The sequence below is a fragment of the Camelus dromedarius genome, chromosome 28 (genome assembly GCF_036321535.1).
Source record: "Camelus dromedarius isolate mCamDro1 chromosome 28, mCamDro1.pat, whole genome shotgun sequence".
Taxonomy (NCBI): Eukaryota; Metazoa; Chordata; class Mammalia; order Artiodactyla; family Camelidae; genus Camelus; species Camelus dromedarius.
Genome location: NC_087463.1, coordinates 14699674 through 14717106, shown reverse-complemented (window position 1 = coordinate 14717106; position 17433 = coordinate 14699674). Strand labels below are relative to the sequence as shown.

At 47.4% G+C, this 17433-nt stretch overlaps 1 protein-coding gene across 4 annotated transcripts in view; it reads right to left on the bottom strand.

Moving 5' to 3' along the window:
- NEDD4L (NEDD4 like E3 ubiquitin protein ligase) overlaps positions 1–17433 on the bottom strand; it is a 299087-nt gene that overhangs the window by 272677 nt on the left and 8977 nt on the right. The window contains exons 1-2 of one of the 4 annotated variants that reach the window (XM_064480369.1): positions 13473–13487; positions 9215–9349 (exon numbers count right to left, since the gene is read on the bottom strand). The exons of 2 other annotated variants lie outside the window; for them this stretch is intronic. In XM_064480369.1, the coding sequence (XP_064336439.1) occupies positions 9215–9217 (3 nt within the window). In that variant the 5' untranslated portion in view covers positions 9218–9349; positions 13473–13487. Of the gene's footprint in view, positions 1–9214; positions 9350–13472; positions 13488–17433 lie in introns of those variants that run through there. One more of the 4 variants, XM_064480368.1, reaches the window with a different exon arrangement.

Sequence of the window (17433 nt, the reverse complement as noted above, 5' to 3'; positions counted from 1 at the left end):
TTAACTTACATGGTAGCTAAAATACCACGAGCTTTTTATTCACTGAAAGCAGCAGAGGACAGCACCACAGCAATATTAATTATCATGCAGGAGCTGTCAAGGCCCAGACAACTTTTTATTCCTGGAGTTCTGATGCTTAGGAGTCTGGTTGTTCTCATTTCTCAGACAAGGGCTGCCCCCCCCACCTCTCCCCATCCTGGGAAGCAGCTCCCCACCTCTCCAAAAGCTCGAGAGACCGCTCTGTGCGACTGTTACTCTTTCTTCCTGGCAGAGGTTGGGTGGAGACAGAGAAAAGAGCAGTTGCCTCTGGTCTCCATCAGCAGGGCAAGCCAGCCACCAGCAGAACGTTCTGTTACATCTCACTCAAGCCAACCAGCCAGTCCGGGGCGGCCCCCCAGGCACTGATGCTCACTCCATCAGTTAGTAAGTGATTGTTTTCATTTTTCTTTTTCTTTCTTTCTTGCTTACTTAATACCTGATGGTTTAAAACAAAAACAGAAACCCTGCCCACAGATGGTCCCCCAACTCACATCAGTTCAACTTAGAATTTTTCAGCTTTACGACAGTGCCAAAGCGATAGGCATTCCATGGAAACCGTACCTTGTATTTTGGATTTTGATCTTTCCCCGACTCAGCGATGTGTGGGATGACGCTCTCCGGGGATGCTCCCGGTCAGCCCCACCATCACAAGGGTGAACAGCCAATACACGTACAACCATCCTGCACCCAACCATTCCGCTTTCCACTTTCATACAGTGATCAATAACACTTCATTATAAAACAGGCTTTATGTTGGATGATTTTGCCCAACTGTGGGCTAATGTGAGCATGTTTAAGGTGGGTGAGGCCAAGCTACGACGTTCCATGGGCATGTTAAATGTATTTGTGACTTACAATACTATCAACCTACAATGGGTTTATCAGGACATAACCCCATAGTAGGTGAAGGAAGTTCTGTATTTATAGCATCCAAGTGTGACTACTACAAGCACATGAGGACACTTTCCAAGTAAGCAGCAGGGACAGGAATGAGGAACACCTCCCCGGTCCCCCTTGCCCAGCTCTGCTCTCTAGAGCAACAGGTGTTTTCCCCATAATACTTACTTCTTCTGCAAATCATCCCTGAGGCAGCCCGAACTAATGAATACTTAGCTTCTCACCTTTCCAGACCATAATCATCTCTGTGGGAACAGGGCTCAGCTGGCAGAAGTAATCCTCCTACTTTACTCTCCACATCAAACTCAGGCACTTCAGTGCATCCAAAGTTGTCAGAACCCAAAACCTCAAGGGTTATAAAGTCAAACCTAAAGCTTCTATTGGAATTCTGAAACCTGGGTAAAATACTGCTCATCTGAGACAACCATGCACACGCTAGAGCCAGGTGTCCAGGTGGACTATCTAATAGGAATCCTTCTCCACGAGCACCGGAGTCCAGCCCTCCGGCTTCCCCAGGGACCACCTCATCGCCCCTCCTCCCCCTCACTGGCACATTCTCTCAGTCCTTAAATATCTGCACCCTAGTCAGTTGAAAACAGGAAAAAAAAAACTTCCATAACCTCACCTGCAGCAAAACAACTCCTCAAATTCTACACACACATCAACCCTCATCCCTGAAGCTCACAAGTGCCCTCCACCCCCACCAACAGCCCTCCCGGGACTCCCCTGCAGCCTTCTCAGGGGAGATGGCCAAGGGATTAAGATCCCAGGGGCAGACTGCCTGCGTCTCATCAAGGTCTGCCACTGCCCAGCTGTGATCGGGAGCAAATCACAAACTACTCTGAGCCTCGGTTTTCTAATCTCTATAATGGGGATAATAGTAGTACCTGTCTTACAGACTGTTACAAAAATTAAAAATGAGTATTATTAAAGTCCTGAGGACAAGACCCTAAACACAGTGGGTACGCACACTGCCATGTACACCATATTTACCATTACTGCCATTCCATTCCCAAGAAGCCTTTCTTCCAGAATCCAGCAGCAGAGAATGCTGAAGACAAATGGATCTTTAAGATCATCCAAGTACCTCTAACTCTAGATATGAAGAAATGAAGGAAACTCAGATGAGACATTAAGTAACTTGCCCAAGCGTACACTGTAATTAAACCCCAGGGCTGAGCCAAGATTCCCCTGGAGATTATTTCATTGCAGCATTGCCTGCAGCACAATCAGCAGGTCATTTATCCCGAGTTAGGCGTGTACACCTCACATACACACACCCCTTGCACGTACAGGAGTCTCAGTGCATTGCCACTCAGCCCTGTTTCCTCCAGCCAGAAGTAACGAGAGCACACTTCACATTTGGGGCTGCATATTAAATTCTGACAGCACTCTCCCATCCGTGGTCTCATTTAATCCGCCAACCATTGTATAAGGCATTATTTTCCCTCAACAGTAGATGTGAAGTGATGGCGTGAAGTGATCTTTCCAGAAACTAAGTCCAGTTTCACCCAATCCAGCCGTCTTTTGATTCCCACCATATTGTCTCCAGTCCCTGAAACCAACCCAGCAAAGGGATGGGCTGACCCGATCTGCCTCCTTTACCTGCAGCTTCCTCCTCTTTGGCAGGGCCAATGAAAGCTCTTTCTCCCATCCTGCCATTCTCAACTCCAGAAAATCTCTCTCCCCTCCTTTTTTCTGTTTTATTTTACCATTTGTTTTCCCAAAAACCAGTCAAATGTAGGCAGGCAGGCAGAGCAATACTAGAAGCACATCTTTATCAAGAGCCAGGAACGCCACTCTCCTGGAGTCAAATTAAGACTTTGTGAAGAACCGCCCTATTGACCTCTCCGCAGAGCAGAGGGCCCCCAAGCCTGGGGGCTTTTCAAAGCACAGATTCCTGGGCCTGCCCCCACCCTTCTAATCAGAAGCTCTATGACGCTTGGGAATTAAATCTTGAAAAAAAAGTCCTGGAAGTGATCCACCAGCAAATATTGAGCTGTACCTAAGGATAGTCACGTTCAGCGTGTAGGACTGAAGTGCACTTCCACCCACTGCGTGCCGTGCAACACATCTAAAAATAAGATGCAGAGAGGGGATCAATATAATGAAGAAAATACAGCAAAATATTAATTGTAGAATCTAGGTGGTGGGTAAATGTTTGCTCACCGTACATCCTTTCAACTTTTCTGTAGGCTTGAAATTTTTCATAATAAAATGTTGGTGGAGGGGACTAGGACATTTCTTATGTTCAGGATTTGAAAACCACTGAGATAAGAGTGAGTCCAGCTCCTCCCGCAGTGGAAGGACCCAGGCTTTATCTTGCTGTCTCATTTTACCCATTACGGTGCTAGCCAAAGGTAACAGAAGAAGTTCAAGAAAATGGAGCCAAACCTCAAACAGGATTAAGAAAAAGCCTGCCAGCCCTCTTCCCCCTCTGTGGCCCTCGGTATCGCTTGCTTTCTATCTTATTATGCCATTAAAATAAACCAAAACTGATCTCCTTGCCTCATTTTGTTTTTTTATTTTTCTCTTGTTAATAGTCCCAAGCCTGAGGCAGAGTTCTTCATACACTGCTGACGTCCTGAAGCCATTGCTGTGCCCAGTTTTAGAAAGGAGGGTGTCTTAAGAATAAAATTGACCAGTCTGCACTTCACGTGACACTAGCCACCAACTCAGCCTCCCCACTGCCATGTACACAACTCAAATTACTAGCACCATACCAGTCTGGCTTCATCCCAGAATACAGTATCTTCAAGCTCACATACTTGTGGGCTTCTCAATGTATCAGAAAATCCTGACCACAAAAAAACAGACAGATAACTTTGGCACTGAACCACAGTTCCAGCAATCAAGGGAAACGTTCTTTAGCAATCTAGTGCCCTATGTTTACCAAACGGCATAATCATTTCTCTTGATGTCAGTGATGGTTATTTTCCATAGTGCTTGGTGCCAACCGAATGATGACTTTGTGCAGCCAGACCAGAGGGAAATCTGCAACAAAATACATCATCTCCCGCTACCTCAGTAAAAAAAAGAAAAGGTTCTTAAAACTGCCGCCTGGAGTCTTATGTTTTTACTTCCTTTTTGCTCCCTAGTACAGGAAATTCCTTATACTAAGATGTTCTGTTCCTAGCATTTTTCATTAACTGCATCTGTGCAAACATATTCCCTCCTCTTAAGAGAAGGATAGGTAAGATGAAGCCATAAAAGAGAGTATTGAAATATATGCAAGTTTATCATTGTTATTATTTTGTCCTAACAACCGTTTGTTCATCCGAATTCCCCTCTTCCCTCCCTCCACCTCCTCCATCTCTTTCACTATTTCCAGCCTCCTCTTACACTGAGCCAATCATCATCCATTACATAGTGAAACTTTTACAGCCAACACTGGCTGGGTGTCTCAGTGTCCTCTCTTCTATGTCCCTGTCATTTAGGCTTTGCCCTAATATGCAGCACCATTTCTTCCTTCAAGTTCACTTGCAGAGGACAAGAGTTTCTTTCTGTTCTTTAAAGCAAGTTATCTTTGCTTACTTTGTAATCATTTGTTTGACTTCAGTGCTGCACACCAACCATCCAGCAGATGCTTTCTGATCGCCTCAAACTGACTAAGATCATCTACATGGCTTTTTTCCTCATTGTGCTACTTTTTTTCTTAGCATGATTTTAGGAGGATAAGAACAAAATGACAAGGTACAAGGAGGGAGAATGGGGGAGGAACACTGATGCATCCAGCTGAGGCAGGCTAGGACCTGGGCCCCTTCACTGCAGTGCTTGCACCTGGACAAACATCTGGGAGCACAAAGAAACTATAAGGGACTAAAAATAACGAATCATGCAAATTATGAATAAGATACTAAAAGACCACAAGCCAGCTGCCACTTCTGAGATGCCAAGAGCAAAAGCAGGGTACTGCACATGATCCCTGCATACAGTGCCACATATAAGGTGGGCAGACCACCCCTCCAGCCCAACCCACAGATCCGTCCCTACTCTCAACCCATTTCAGGAATCAGCTCACTCTGTTCTGGGAGCAAGAGCATCTTGTTTCTCATTTTTGCTCTCTTGCACTACAGCACAAGCCCGAGTAAAGCCTTGCCTGAATTTATTGTCTTGCCTCTTACCAATTTCTATTAATTAAAGACTCCAAGAGCCCAGGTTGGTAACACAACATCAATGAAAGCTTAGGCTCCTGTGCAAGGGAGAAGTGTACCGGTGGTCCTGTGGCCTGCACCACCCTCTCAGAATGGAGAAGCACTGCCATGAAGCTCTCTCAACCCAGTGACACAGAAGCAGACCCTGCCAGGAGCAGCTGTGATTGAACAATTACGACAGATCCTTCTCAACAAATGCTCAATGTGAGCAGGGCCCTTACACAAAGCGTGCTCTGAGTCAGATCAAATAAAGACAAGCCCTAAGAATGGGACTTTTACATCAGCTGCCGGACAGGTGACACTTCTTTGGAAGTGGGCCTTTGGGGGAGCTCCAGTTCTGTTCTGCCCCATCCAGTGTCCATTAGACTGCTGGTTTTCACGGCGACCATAGCTGCAAGGCTGTTGGCTTTTAAGGCCACTATAGAGCTGGGGTAAGGGGAAGAGGGTCAGCACAAGTTACAAACACCACAAAGCCCACTGTTGTACTGAGACCACATGGTTTTTCCTGAACAAGTATCTCTCGGATTGCTCCAAGTCTTTAGCTAATTTCCAAAGTTCTGAAAAAGCTCACATTGGTTATGTCTCGCCAGTGTTCCCAACTCTTTTACGGAGTAGATTTTCTGATGTCCTTACTCTGCCATTGTGGGATTCTAGGGCCCTTTATTTTTGTGTGACATTTTAGTGAGGTGTTGACCACCATTTTAAACTCAGTATTGCTGTGTCAGTCAGCAGTGCAACATTAATATTTCCTATCCAAGAGACTGATGCCTCTTTAACAGCATGCCTACGAAAGATCTGGAAAATTCAGTATCACTGCTCTCTAATCCGGCCAAAGTTCCTTCCAGGGGAATTCCTAGGAATGCTTCCTAAAACCGAGCTAACAAAAAAGAAAGATGACTCAAATGCGGAGTTCTTTCAGCAATAAGTTTCCCACATTACTAAATTTATATTGACTCCAACATCTGAAAGTTGGTTCCTGGTGAGATGGCCCCATTTTCAACTCCACCACTGCTGGTGCTCAGCTGCTTGAAAAGTTGTGGAAACAAAGGCTTCACAACTGTGCTTAGCCTGCTGTTAACACTCGCTGAGGAAGGGCAGCAAAAGACAGTCATGTTCTCTGATAAACCGCCCTAGAGAAGAGCACGCAACAAGAAGCCACAGGGGAATGCATCCTTTTCAAACGGAGAATTAAAGAAGCCAGAGCTTCAGAGGCCCCACTCTGTTTCCTACTAACAGACTGTACCCGCATCCCTTGAGGACCAAGCCTGGTCCATGGCCATCCACCTCAGGGACATCTCTCAAGTGCCTCCCTTTCTGCAAAGAGTAATGGGAAAAGAGAAGGGAAACAGCAGGTGGGGAATTTTGACATTTTCCCCTTGTGGGTCTTCTATCAGTCTCCTGCAGAGCCGTTCTCAGGCAAGGGATAACACTTAACACGAGACAGTTTAGAGAATTTGTTCACTTCTGAGTGGCCTAGAATCCTATGCACTCTTTCCTCACCTAGCTCTCTCACTTTGCAAGTAACAATCATTTTTTTTCCTCTTACTGAGACTAAAAACAAATTGCAACTGAGAACAGCGACAGAGATGCTTCTGTTCTTTGTGTTTAAGAATTCCACAGCCCTGTTGCCAGCGAAGTCCCGTTTCACCTCCAGGAAATTCCACCCCTCAAGCTCAACTCCCCACCTTGACACAGACCACCTGTGTCCCTTGCTGCCACCACCAGCTGTCACAGGATCCTTGTGTTACCAGGCAGGCTGAGGAGTGCGAACGTCCCAGATCACCTGACCTGCCATCTGCAAAACACTGTAAGCCATTTCTTTCTCCAGCTTCCACTACTCAAATAGCTCCACTGGGACACCAGTTACATTTTGGAAAGGATAATATATGTAGGCAGCCACAAATGCACTAAAGGGTTGCTACGTTGCCACAGAGCTACTCATTTTACTTCCCAGCTTAGTTTCATTGCCTACCTAGAAGACCCTATTCAATGGGAACTACCGGTGTGACTGGGAATCCAGGTATGCCCTCAGCGGCCCCCAGTCAGGTGTGCCCCGCAGGCCCTTGCAGTGGTTCGCTCCACCCTACCCCTAGCCATTGCTTTCATCAGAAAATGTCACTCATTCCGTGGTAACTCCTCAAATGAACACAGCAAAAGGGTGTCAGAGTTAAGCAGTGGTGTAAAGATACTCTGCCACTTCCTTTTACCGTCACTCTTCAAAGCCTGAGCCCACCAGGGCGTTATATACATACATACCTCCTCAAGACTGGGTCAGATCCTTTCAAGCATGGCAGGTGAATGTGGACTCTGGCCCAGACTTGTCCTAAACCAGGACTCCACATCGCCTGATCAAAACCATAAACCAGCAACATAATTCTCCACGTCATTTTGCTTCTACGGAGCTACTTTTTGTTATGCCAACTTCTCACTTATTCTACTGCTGTTCCTTCTTGGCAGAGACCAAAATGCACTTACATTTAAATATTCACTTTAAGAGAGTGGGCCTTAAGTGCTTACACTGATAAGCGTATTAGAAAAACATTTAAAGATGACAAACCCTGAATTACACTGTGGATGTGTATGAGGGATAGAAGTTTACAAACCTCTCAAAAGTAAACCCAACCCCCAGCATGCTGCGGCACTCGGTGAGGAAGAGCTTTCTCAGCCCGTGGTTTGATGTCCTTGTGCCCAGCAATCAGTGTCAGAAGTAAAACCCAGAACCTCCCCAAGTCTATGAAAACAGGCTCCAAAAAAGGGATTCACAAGAGGCTTTTAAAAAACATGAGATGTAGCAGGAGAAAGACAAGCCACTGAAGTGATTAGGGGGGAAAAGAATAAGAAAATGTGTATCTATTTCTACTGTATAAAAACCCACCAGGGATTTTTGCTCTTTTAATTCCATTAACATAGAGTAAGGTTTACCAAGTTTCCTTCCTGATTCTAATTCTACAAGATAACGAATATTTTAAAATGTGGCTGAATCTTTTACTGTAACACTAAGAAGTGGGGCCTGCCAGCGCAACCACCTAGGACTCTTAACTACTTATTTCAACAGTAAGTCATCATTCCACAACTGCTTAGACCTTAGCAACTGGAGAACTTGCCGCTGAAGCCCATGTCCCATTACACCCGCCGTCCTGAGGGGTGGGCAAGTGTGCTTTCCCAGGGGATAAATTTAACTTCTAGGAATGACTTCAAAGCCAACCACGGTGACTGAGAGGAGCCTTCAATCCAGTTAAGACCACTTTAATGACGTGTGGTTATAAGGTAATGAGGCTAATGTGGCTAGTAACCTGGCTGAGAAGGCAGTCTGGACAGAGCGGGGATTACCAAGAAACTCACTGACCTGTGGTTACGCCATTAAGAGTACAGGCAAAGCCACCCACATAAACCACCTTGAATGGCTGAGCAACGTCCAACACATCTATTAAAATAGAGTGCTCCTTATTTAATTGTTGCCCCTGGCTAAGATAAGCAAAGAGAGAGGAATTTTTTTAAGGCAGGAATCCTAAAGCTAGACAGGAGAGTGCAACCACGAGTGAGCTGAGGCACCAGCTCAACACTGAGCAGAGCACCCAGACCTGAGCGTGCCTTCCCTGCCACAGAATTCCAGAGCCAATAAAACTTGGGTTTTGTTTGCCTTGAAAACAACAAAAGCATTTACTACTTGGAAAATCAGCAAGGTCATCTGATGGCAACAATGGAAAGAAGGTTGCTAAGGAATGGAAAGGTGAGGGCATAAACAAACTGTGTTCTTTTACCGGGGAAATACTCAGTACCAAGCTGTCTTTAATAGTAAAGACAAGACTGGTGCAAGATCAAATAGCAACCATGGCACAAGATGAGGTAGATCTCACTGACATTCTCAATGCAGACGTGTTAACCAGGCCAGGTGAGAATCACCCAGATCCTGATGAATCACTGCCGTGCGATGACAGACCTGATGGACAAACTACCTCAGCTGTCCAAAGAGGCTCCACCACGCATCACAGCCACTCCTTCCCCTGCTGGATGAGATCAAGGACCACATCTGGCACAGGAAGCCTCAGGCCACGGTGGTCTTAATATATTAATACAAGCACATTCTAGACCGACATGGCCACCTTAAGTAATGGCGTACTCACCATGATTTCTGGGGCTAAAATTGGTCTTTGTATTCACGATCAAGATGGCATCAGAAATTCTACTGTGTCTCCAGCTAACAAGACTTCAGGTCAGTGATGTCTTCATGCTCCAGCAGCACATGGTGTAACAGAAGTCTGAATAATGAAGTAAAGGAAAACACAGAGAGTAACCACCACCTGGCACATGGCAGGTCAGGAAAAGGAAACTGGTCCCAGCAGCCAGTATCTCCTGAACACAGGTGACAGATGCGGTTTTAACAAATCAGCATCACCTGTCACATTAAAATCATACAGTCAATTTGAACTGAATCAGGCTGGGAATTAGATCTGCAATGAATCTGTGTGTTGGTTATAGTGACAGTTATGGTGATCCATGCACTATAAACACGTTCATTCCTCCTTTTATATTTGGATATATTTTAAGAAACATTATAATAAAAATAACTTAAGTCAACCCATTAAGTCCTCACTGATGTTCTCTCTCACAAGAGGGTGTACTTTATTCAAGCTTAAAAAAAAAATTATAGAATTTCTGCCTGCTGTCTTCAGAAAAGGAAACTGACAATTAATTGTCCTTCCCAAAGCAAGCAATATTATACTAAGGTATTCCGCAACGGGAAATCTTGAAGCAGAAAAAAAAATCTAAGCCCAATCAGGTAAACACTGAGTAATATTAATATAATGAATGAAATATTTGTTATTTTTACAATTATTCTTAGTATAGAGCTAAATTTAGAAGTGTTCTTTTAATGGATTGCTTTTTCAATTTCTTTGTCAAAATGTCCTATTACCACTTTTATGTTAAATGTGTGACTTTACACAAGGAATCTGACAAGAAAAAAACCACACTCAAGTTCAATGTTGTATACAGTACAATCCAGGCCAGCAACTAGCAAACTGTGTAAAGTTTCAAGTCCTCCTTTTCCCCATTTTTCCCCCCTGATTTTCTATGAAAACGTAACATACAGCTGAAGGCCATGCTATTTGCTCACCAAACTCCATGGTGGGAACCCCCTCAGTGCCCTCCTAAGCTTCTACTTTCTAGCAGAGTTGGCATCAATTTGGAAGGTACAGCCAACAGTTTTCCTCCAAAGCAGCAGGAGGCCCAGCGCCCTCAGCACCCTTCAGGACAACAGCTCTGATGGGTGAAGGACAGAAACTACAGGCCCACCGAATGGTCCCAGCAGCCCAAGAACCAGGGCGCTGTGGAGCCAGATACAAAACAGCACTTGAGGGTCAAAGACTGTTCTACACAGAGAAATCATGTTCACAAAACCCCCTTTCACAATCATCAGGGCAGCCTCATTCAGATCACCGTCCAAAGACTGTATCTTGAAATGCAGAACCTTGAAAACACCAGAAATATGGCATGATAAAGAGTTCAACTGTGGGAATTCTGTCCCCGAGATTCCACTATCACAAGCCACCAAGGAAGGCTGCCCGGGAACGGAATAATAATCATTAAAAGTGGACAGCAGCTGATAATTATAAACCCCACACTCTAGCTTGAGCTCTCAAAAGCCGTCTGATCAACCCAGACCACGCTGAAACACACTGACTCTCAAAAGGGCTCCTTATCTCTGGCAAATCAAGGTATTTTTGACACTGCTACTATCTCTAAATCCAGAGTAATCCCATATGAGTCTCCCGTCCTCTCTGCCGTGTCCCTTCCCTAAGGGATACTCAGTAATTAACAAACTGAGAGCTGCAATCGTTAATATGGACAAGGAATAAACAGGGCTTAAAATGATAACTTTTGCATTTTATTTTACCTCAATTTAACAGTAGTATTTTCAAAGAAAAAGATGGTACACGTTCCTGTATTCCTATTTGCTGGAGAAACCCAACATCCAAATGGTGATAACTTTTGTGAACTCCCCGCTTTAAGACCTTCAGGTCTGGAAAATTCGATCCTATGCTGAGCTGAGTATAAATAACCACCTTCCTTCCTGCCTCCTCCAGTCTGGAGCCAGCACCACAGAAAAAAGAGCCCCACAGCCCAGTGCATCTCTTCCTCTGCGGCGCTGAGAGGATGAAAAAGCAGGGAGAGCCGAAAAGGGCACGTCTACACTGCGACACAGAGAAGACCCGGGTTCAAATTCCTATGCTGGTACTTGCAAGATCTGCAGCTTTGGCCAAGTGACCCATGCTCTCTAAGCCTTGGCTTTCTCATCTGAAAAACGTGAGAGTATTTAATACTCTCACATGATTGGCTGATGGATTAAATTAGACAGCCGTGTACAACTGACACATACCAGAGCAGGGCTTTTCCATCCTGGCACTAAAGGCATTTGGAGCCAGAAAGTTCTTTATTGCGGGGGCTGTCCTGTGCCTCGGAGCATGTTTAGCAGGAGGGAAACCACCGCCTGCCCACTGGATGCCAGTAGCCCCTCCCAAGATGTGACAGCCAAAAATGTCTCCAGGCATGGCCAAGTGTCCCGGGGGGCAGAGGGGTTTACCTTCCAGTTTAGAACCACTGCATCAGGTATTTAATAAGTATTTAAAAAATTTCTTCCCTTCCTCCCATCCATGTGGTCTTCTGAAACAAGAAACCTGGGGGATTTTTCTAGACTCCTCCCTTTTTCTCACCTAATCAATCAGCAACTAAATCCAATGCCTACTACATTTGCACCCCCCACCCCCGCCTGTTCCACTGTCATCACCATAAACTCTGCCTGGCCACCTGCAGGACCTCCCACCGCCCCGCTCCCCCCACATCCATCCTCCCCTTACTGCACGGTGAGTGTCACAAAAGCAGACCTACACAGGTCCTCAAGGGGCCTCAGGGGATAAAGTCCCAGGTCCCTGACACAGGCCACAAGGCAGCTCACACGCAGCCACTTCCCTCCTTCAACTCTGGCCACCTGGACCTCGGCTGTGCCTCCTCCCCGCTCCCCGGAGAACTCCCGTGAGACACCGTGGTTCCCTCCGGACGGACGGACGGACACACACACACACACACACACACACACACACACACACACACACACGCTGGTCTCTCCAAACTGGAGAAAAGAAAACATCCCCCAGGACCCGTGTCCTGGCTAGGCGGCAGCCACGTCTCTTCACTCATGTTCACAGCAAAACCCCTTTGAGGAGTTGCCTCTGCGTCCCCACAATTCTTTCCTCTCCTCCCTGGGGCATCCCCTCCCACCCTCCTGACCACCAAGCCCATCCTCCACACCACGTCCAGGCACATGCACTGTCCTCCGATCACCTGCCCTCCACCGCCCCGGAGGCCGCCGACCATCCCACTCCCCTGGCAGCTTTCCTGACACCACACCTGGTGGAGGACAGCCCACCTCACTGGCCACACCTCCTCACCCAGACCTCCAAAGGCTGGTGGACCCAAGGCTTGCTCTCTCCTCTAGTCATCTCCCCCAGTTCTGAGGTCTCACAAGCTAACCATATGCAGAGGACCCCAACGTCCCATCCCTGCCCGGACAGCTCCACTAGGCCAGTAGGCTCCAGATGCTTCTACCTACCTGCTTGCTGGCATCACCTGGATGCTAAGTACATTACCCTCAACCTAATCAAAATAGACCTTTGGGCTTCCCTACTCCCCTCTAATCTTATTCCTCTCCATCCTCCTCTCAGTAACTGACACTGCACCCACCAGAATCCTGGGATATCTTCATCTGTCCAACAAGTTCCAGGCAATTCCTCCAAAATACGCACCAAATCCAACCACTTCACCACACTCCACGGGCCCTTCCTCGAAGCCCAGTCTACCACCACCTCCCAACCAACCAGCACTAGAATTTCCACACTGGTCTCCCTGCTTCCATTCTCAGCCTTCCCCCAACAATCCTTTCTCCATGGAGTCGCTTCCAGTCTCAAATCAGATCCTGCTTAAAACCCTCCGACAGCTTCCCAACCCTCCCGATCTGGCCTCTGTCCCCCTCCCACTTCCCAACCTCACCACCTGCCAGTCCCTGCCACCCCCCATGCTCCTGGCCCACCACCTTTCTCTCTGTTCCTCAAGCTTGTTGCCTTTGTCTGCTATTTCCCCCCATCTGGAATAGTCTGTCCCTAAACCTCGAGGAGTTGTCAACACCTCACTCAGGGCTCAGCTGAACTGCCGTGTCCTCTGTCCTCCTGTCGGCTCCTGGAGAGCTTGTGCACCTCTACAGCACCCAGGGATGCACCCTGCCCCTCTGGAGGACATGAAATTTGCAAAACCATGTCACAGCCTCCCTGATGCTGGGATGGCAAATGCTCACACCACCCAGCCTCACCGCTGCAACCCTTCACTCACTGTGCAGCGGGGCCTCATTCGTGCTGAGAGAGGTTTTCGTTGGGGAAAGAGAGATGCTACGCTTCCCAGCATGAGAAGCCACTTCCGGCATCTGGGGAGTCCCCGTGTCAGTTCTGGTGGGAAGCTGGGCCCGTCTCCCATTACAGAAACCAAAAGTTAAAAAAGGGAAGAAACAGACCCATCACACCCCTCCCCCAGCAGCAAGGGTGTGAACTCAAGGTTTTGTTTGGCCGATCAGAGGCTCCTGCCTGAGCCTTCCTACCAGGGGCTCACAGGAGTAGAGGGCAGAAAGGAACCGGTGCAGCGGGCCTAAGGCTGCTATCCTTAGAGAGGCCTGTTTGCGAGACTGGCTCTTGGCTGTGTGCTGGGAACTTGAATGCAAAACAGCTCCCCCCACGGATATAACATGTTCCCTTAATGGTAACTGTGCCTCATTGTGCTGAGACTGTCTGCGAAATACCTGCCCTTCCTCTGGGAGCCTGGAATTTAGTACGTGGCAGGCAGACGGCAGTTACACGATCAGTCCCCAGGAGGAAGCCTGGGCACTGAGTCTCCAATGAGAGTCCCTGGTAGACGGCATTTCATACATGTTGTCGCAGCAGTTGCTGGAGGAATTAAGCGCATCCTGTGTGCTGCTGCTGGGGGAGGACTCTCGGCAGCTCCCGCCTGGTTTCTTCCACGCATCACTCCATGCATCTTTTTCCCTTCACTGATTTTGCTTTGTTTTCCTTGCGCTGTAATATACCATAACTGTGAGTGTACCAACTTCTGGGTCTTGGGAGTCTTTCTACTGAATCACTGAGCCTGAGAGTGGCTGTGAGGACCCCCAACACAGGTAGGAGACAGGAGAGCTGATGGAGCTATGCCAAGAGGAGCCCCTCCCCAAAGCATCGGGAGATGGGTGGGAAGCGGTGTCGGAGGGGGCGCTCACGGTCTGGGAGCCCAGGAGCCCTAGTCAGACGATTCCTGTGGGTTCTCTGGCTGCAATTCTGGGTCTCTAGCCTCCCTCAGTCCCTGACCACTGTCCAGGCCTGGCTCTCCAGCTTTACAGGTACTTCCGTGTCATGGCAAATACCTTCGATAAATCCCCTTGAGCTTAAATTCGCCAGAACTGGTCACTGTTGCTTGCATTCAAGAGCTCTAACTATCACAGGTTTTGTATAAAAAGAAATGCTGTAAATAAAATTGGAACTGCCAAGGTGGGTGGGGCAGGGAGAGGGTCCTGTGAGCCCCACAATCCCAGTCTGGGGAAGCGAGTCATTCTGAATAGCAGAGTCGGTTCAAGTGCCCTGTTGTCTGCGGGACCCAAAAGGCGTGCCTCTTCGTTCGAGGCTATTTTAAAAATCACTGCCAGACAGCCAACAATGGGATGAGCAGGGTATAGAGACCTGTCACTAAGACACAGAAATCTCCAGAGCCAGAGACTTCACCTAGGTAAGATCACTGGCTGTCATTACCAGCCCTTGGAATTGACTGGAAGCCAAAAATATCCCGACCCTAAGTTTTCATGGGAGCAATACAGCCAATCTGATGCCAGCCTGCGGCTGCTCAACGCCCAAACAACCCTGAAGTCCCAGACTCACACCCCGGCAGGACCCAAGAGGAGGCCCTCTGCCAGTCCCCGTCCGTCCAGAGGCGGCTGTAGGGGACAAGGACCAAGGGAGATGCTCACACTGGACATAATGCAGCAGAGGCGGAAGTTGCCCGACCGGCTGACCAAGGCCAGAACTCCAGGCTATTCCTGTTCTGCCAGCAAACCACATGCTGAGCTCCCTTATTTTCTGCCTCTCCAAATGGGACATTTATCATAGTATCCTGTTCCTTCTTCACTGCTGGAGGCTGGATGGTTTGGCAGGGGTTGTAACCTATTAAGCCGTAAGTCACCAGACCTTAAAAAAAAAACAAAACAGAAAACCTCCTTTTGTAACCAAGCAGGACCCTATAGGGCCTTCCTGGGACAGACCCCTCCCCTACGTCCTCTGCTGTAGCTCCTCCAGGAAGTACCCAGATAACAGTACCCCATGCCCACTTCCTGAGTTTTTCAGATGCTAAATTGAAGAAATTAACTACTTGATGATCTGATTGTAAGCAGTAGGCCCCAGACCTTCTGGAGCCTAAGGATTGATGTTAACCACACGGTTACTTCAACATCAACCAGTCAGAGGATTGTGCACGAGCTGATCACACACGCTGCAACCCGTCTCCCTCATGTGGCCCTGCAACATGCTTTGCTGAAACCCTTCCGGGAGAGTTCAGGGTTTGGGGGGCATGAGCCACCCATTCTTCTTGCTCGGCCCTGTAACAAACCTTCCTCCACTCCAAACTCGAACGTTTCGGTTTGTCCAGCCTCACTGTGCGAAAGGCACACGCACTCGTGATGGGGAACACTTTCAGGTGGGAGAGAAGTGACAGTGGATCACCCAGAGATGCTTGCAGTACTTCCGTGACTATCTGGGCTGCCTCCCTGGGGACAGGGGATCATGTGACTTCACGAAGCCGTGGACGTTTCTAAAGGTGTATGTATCTGAAGGCAGATGAATTGTCCATCCGCTGTAGGGTCATCGTGGAGTTCACCCCAGCTCAAGGGCTGGACCATTAAGGTAATAAAGGTAATTCCACCCCCTCCTTCCCACTGGCTGGGTGAGGGATGAGCAGTTCTAGGCCCCTGTGGGCCAATGAGACAGAACAAGAGATTTCCTGGGTGATTACGGGAATGAGAATTCCTTAATCTTAAACAGAAAGCCACAGGAAGCGATTATCTTTCCTCTGCAAGTAGAAAAAGAGAACAAAGCTCTAACTGCCATTGGCAGCCACTCTTACACCTATAAAGCCTCTGAAAAGGGCCAGGCTGTAGAGAGTGGAGCGGAGAAAAATGAACTGGATTCCATGATGATGTCACTGAGCTGGCACATGTCCTACTGTCCAGGTGGGCGCTTCTTAATAGGCACACCATAACTGAACAAGAGGGATAAGGTTAGAATCTCCAAGACAACTACCAAGAACATATCATAATACCTGAGTTGAGACTGGACAGCCCAAGTGCCACAATTCTAAGATACCATCATCACCCGTCCGCTGTAACTTTGAGGGGATGAGGGATGTGGGGGAGAGGGTGGTATAAGCCCCAGGAACCTACCTCCACATTAAACACACATATCAACTGTAAGGTGCACCCTCATTTCAGAGATACTACAAGGCTGACGGCGAGCAGAAATAAAGACACGTCCCAGGTTAGACATAACACAGTATTTGCTTTCTCTACCCTTTTGTTCAGGAAGGAACCACCAGGAAACCTACTTCGGGAAAACACCGACCATTGAGGGACGTTACAAGTCAGCTCTAAGGCAAAACAAGAAGGGCTTCCAGCCACTTTGTTATTTGTACCAATGACTGTAGCTAAGCCTAGTTACCATGTTGGTAAAAACCACTCAATGCTACCATCAGGTGACGACAAGACCTCTCACACAAAACCCAAGCAAACAAAAACAAAAAAAACAAATTTAAGTCTGACCACAGGCCACAATCTTCATAGTACACACACAAAAAAAGTCACAACACTAAAGATTTAAATGACTTTTATGCAATCATAGTGTCAAAAAGGATGAAAATGCAAATTTTAAGTGTCCAGAGTGGAGAAAATGAAACATCTAGTTTACAAGCTGCGAGTGGGGGAAAAAAAAAAAAAGAATATAATCTGCCAGCCACTTTTTCTGAAAAAAAAATCCAACCCTTTACCTCTCCCTCCACTTCCCACCTCGGGGAGCTCCTAAAAGGCACAAGTCACGGTACAATGACCTTGAAGTCTTCAGATACAAAGCACAAAGTGGGCCGTTGATAAAACCTGCTCAACTGAACAAACACTATCAGTATCTGTACTGAACAAATGCTCTAGGTTCTACCTGAAGCCTGAAGTACATGCGTTTGCGAGGTTTCTTTCTACCTCATTTTTAGACTTAACTTT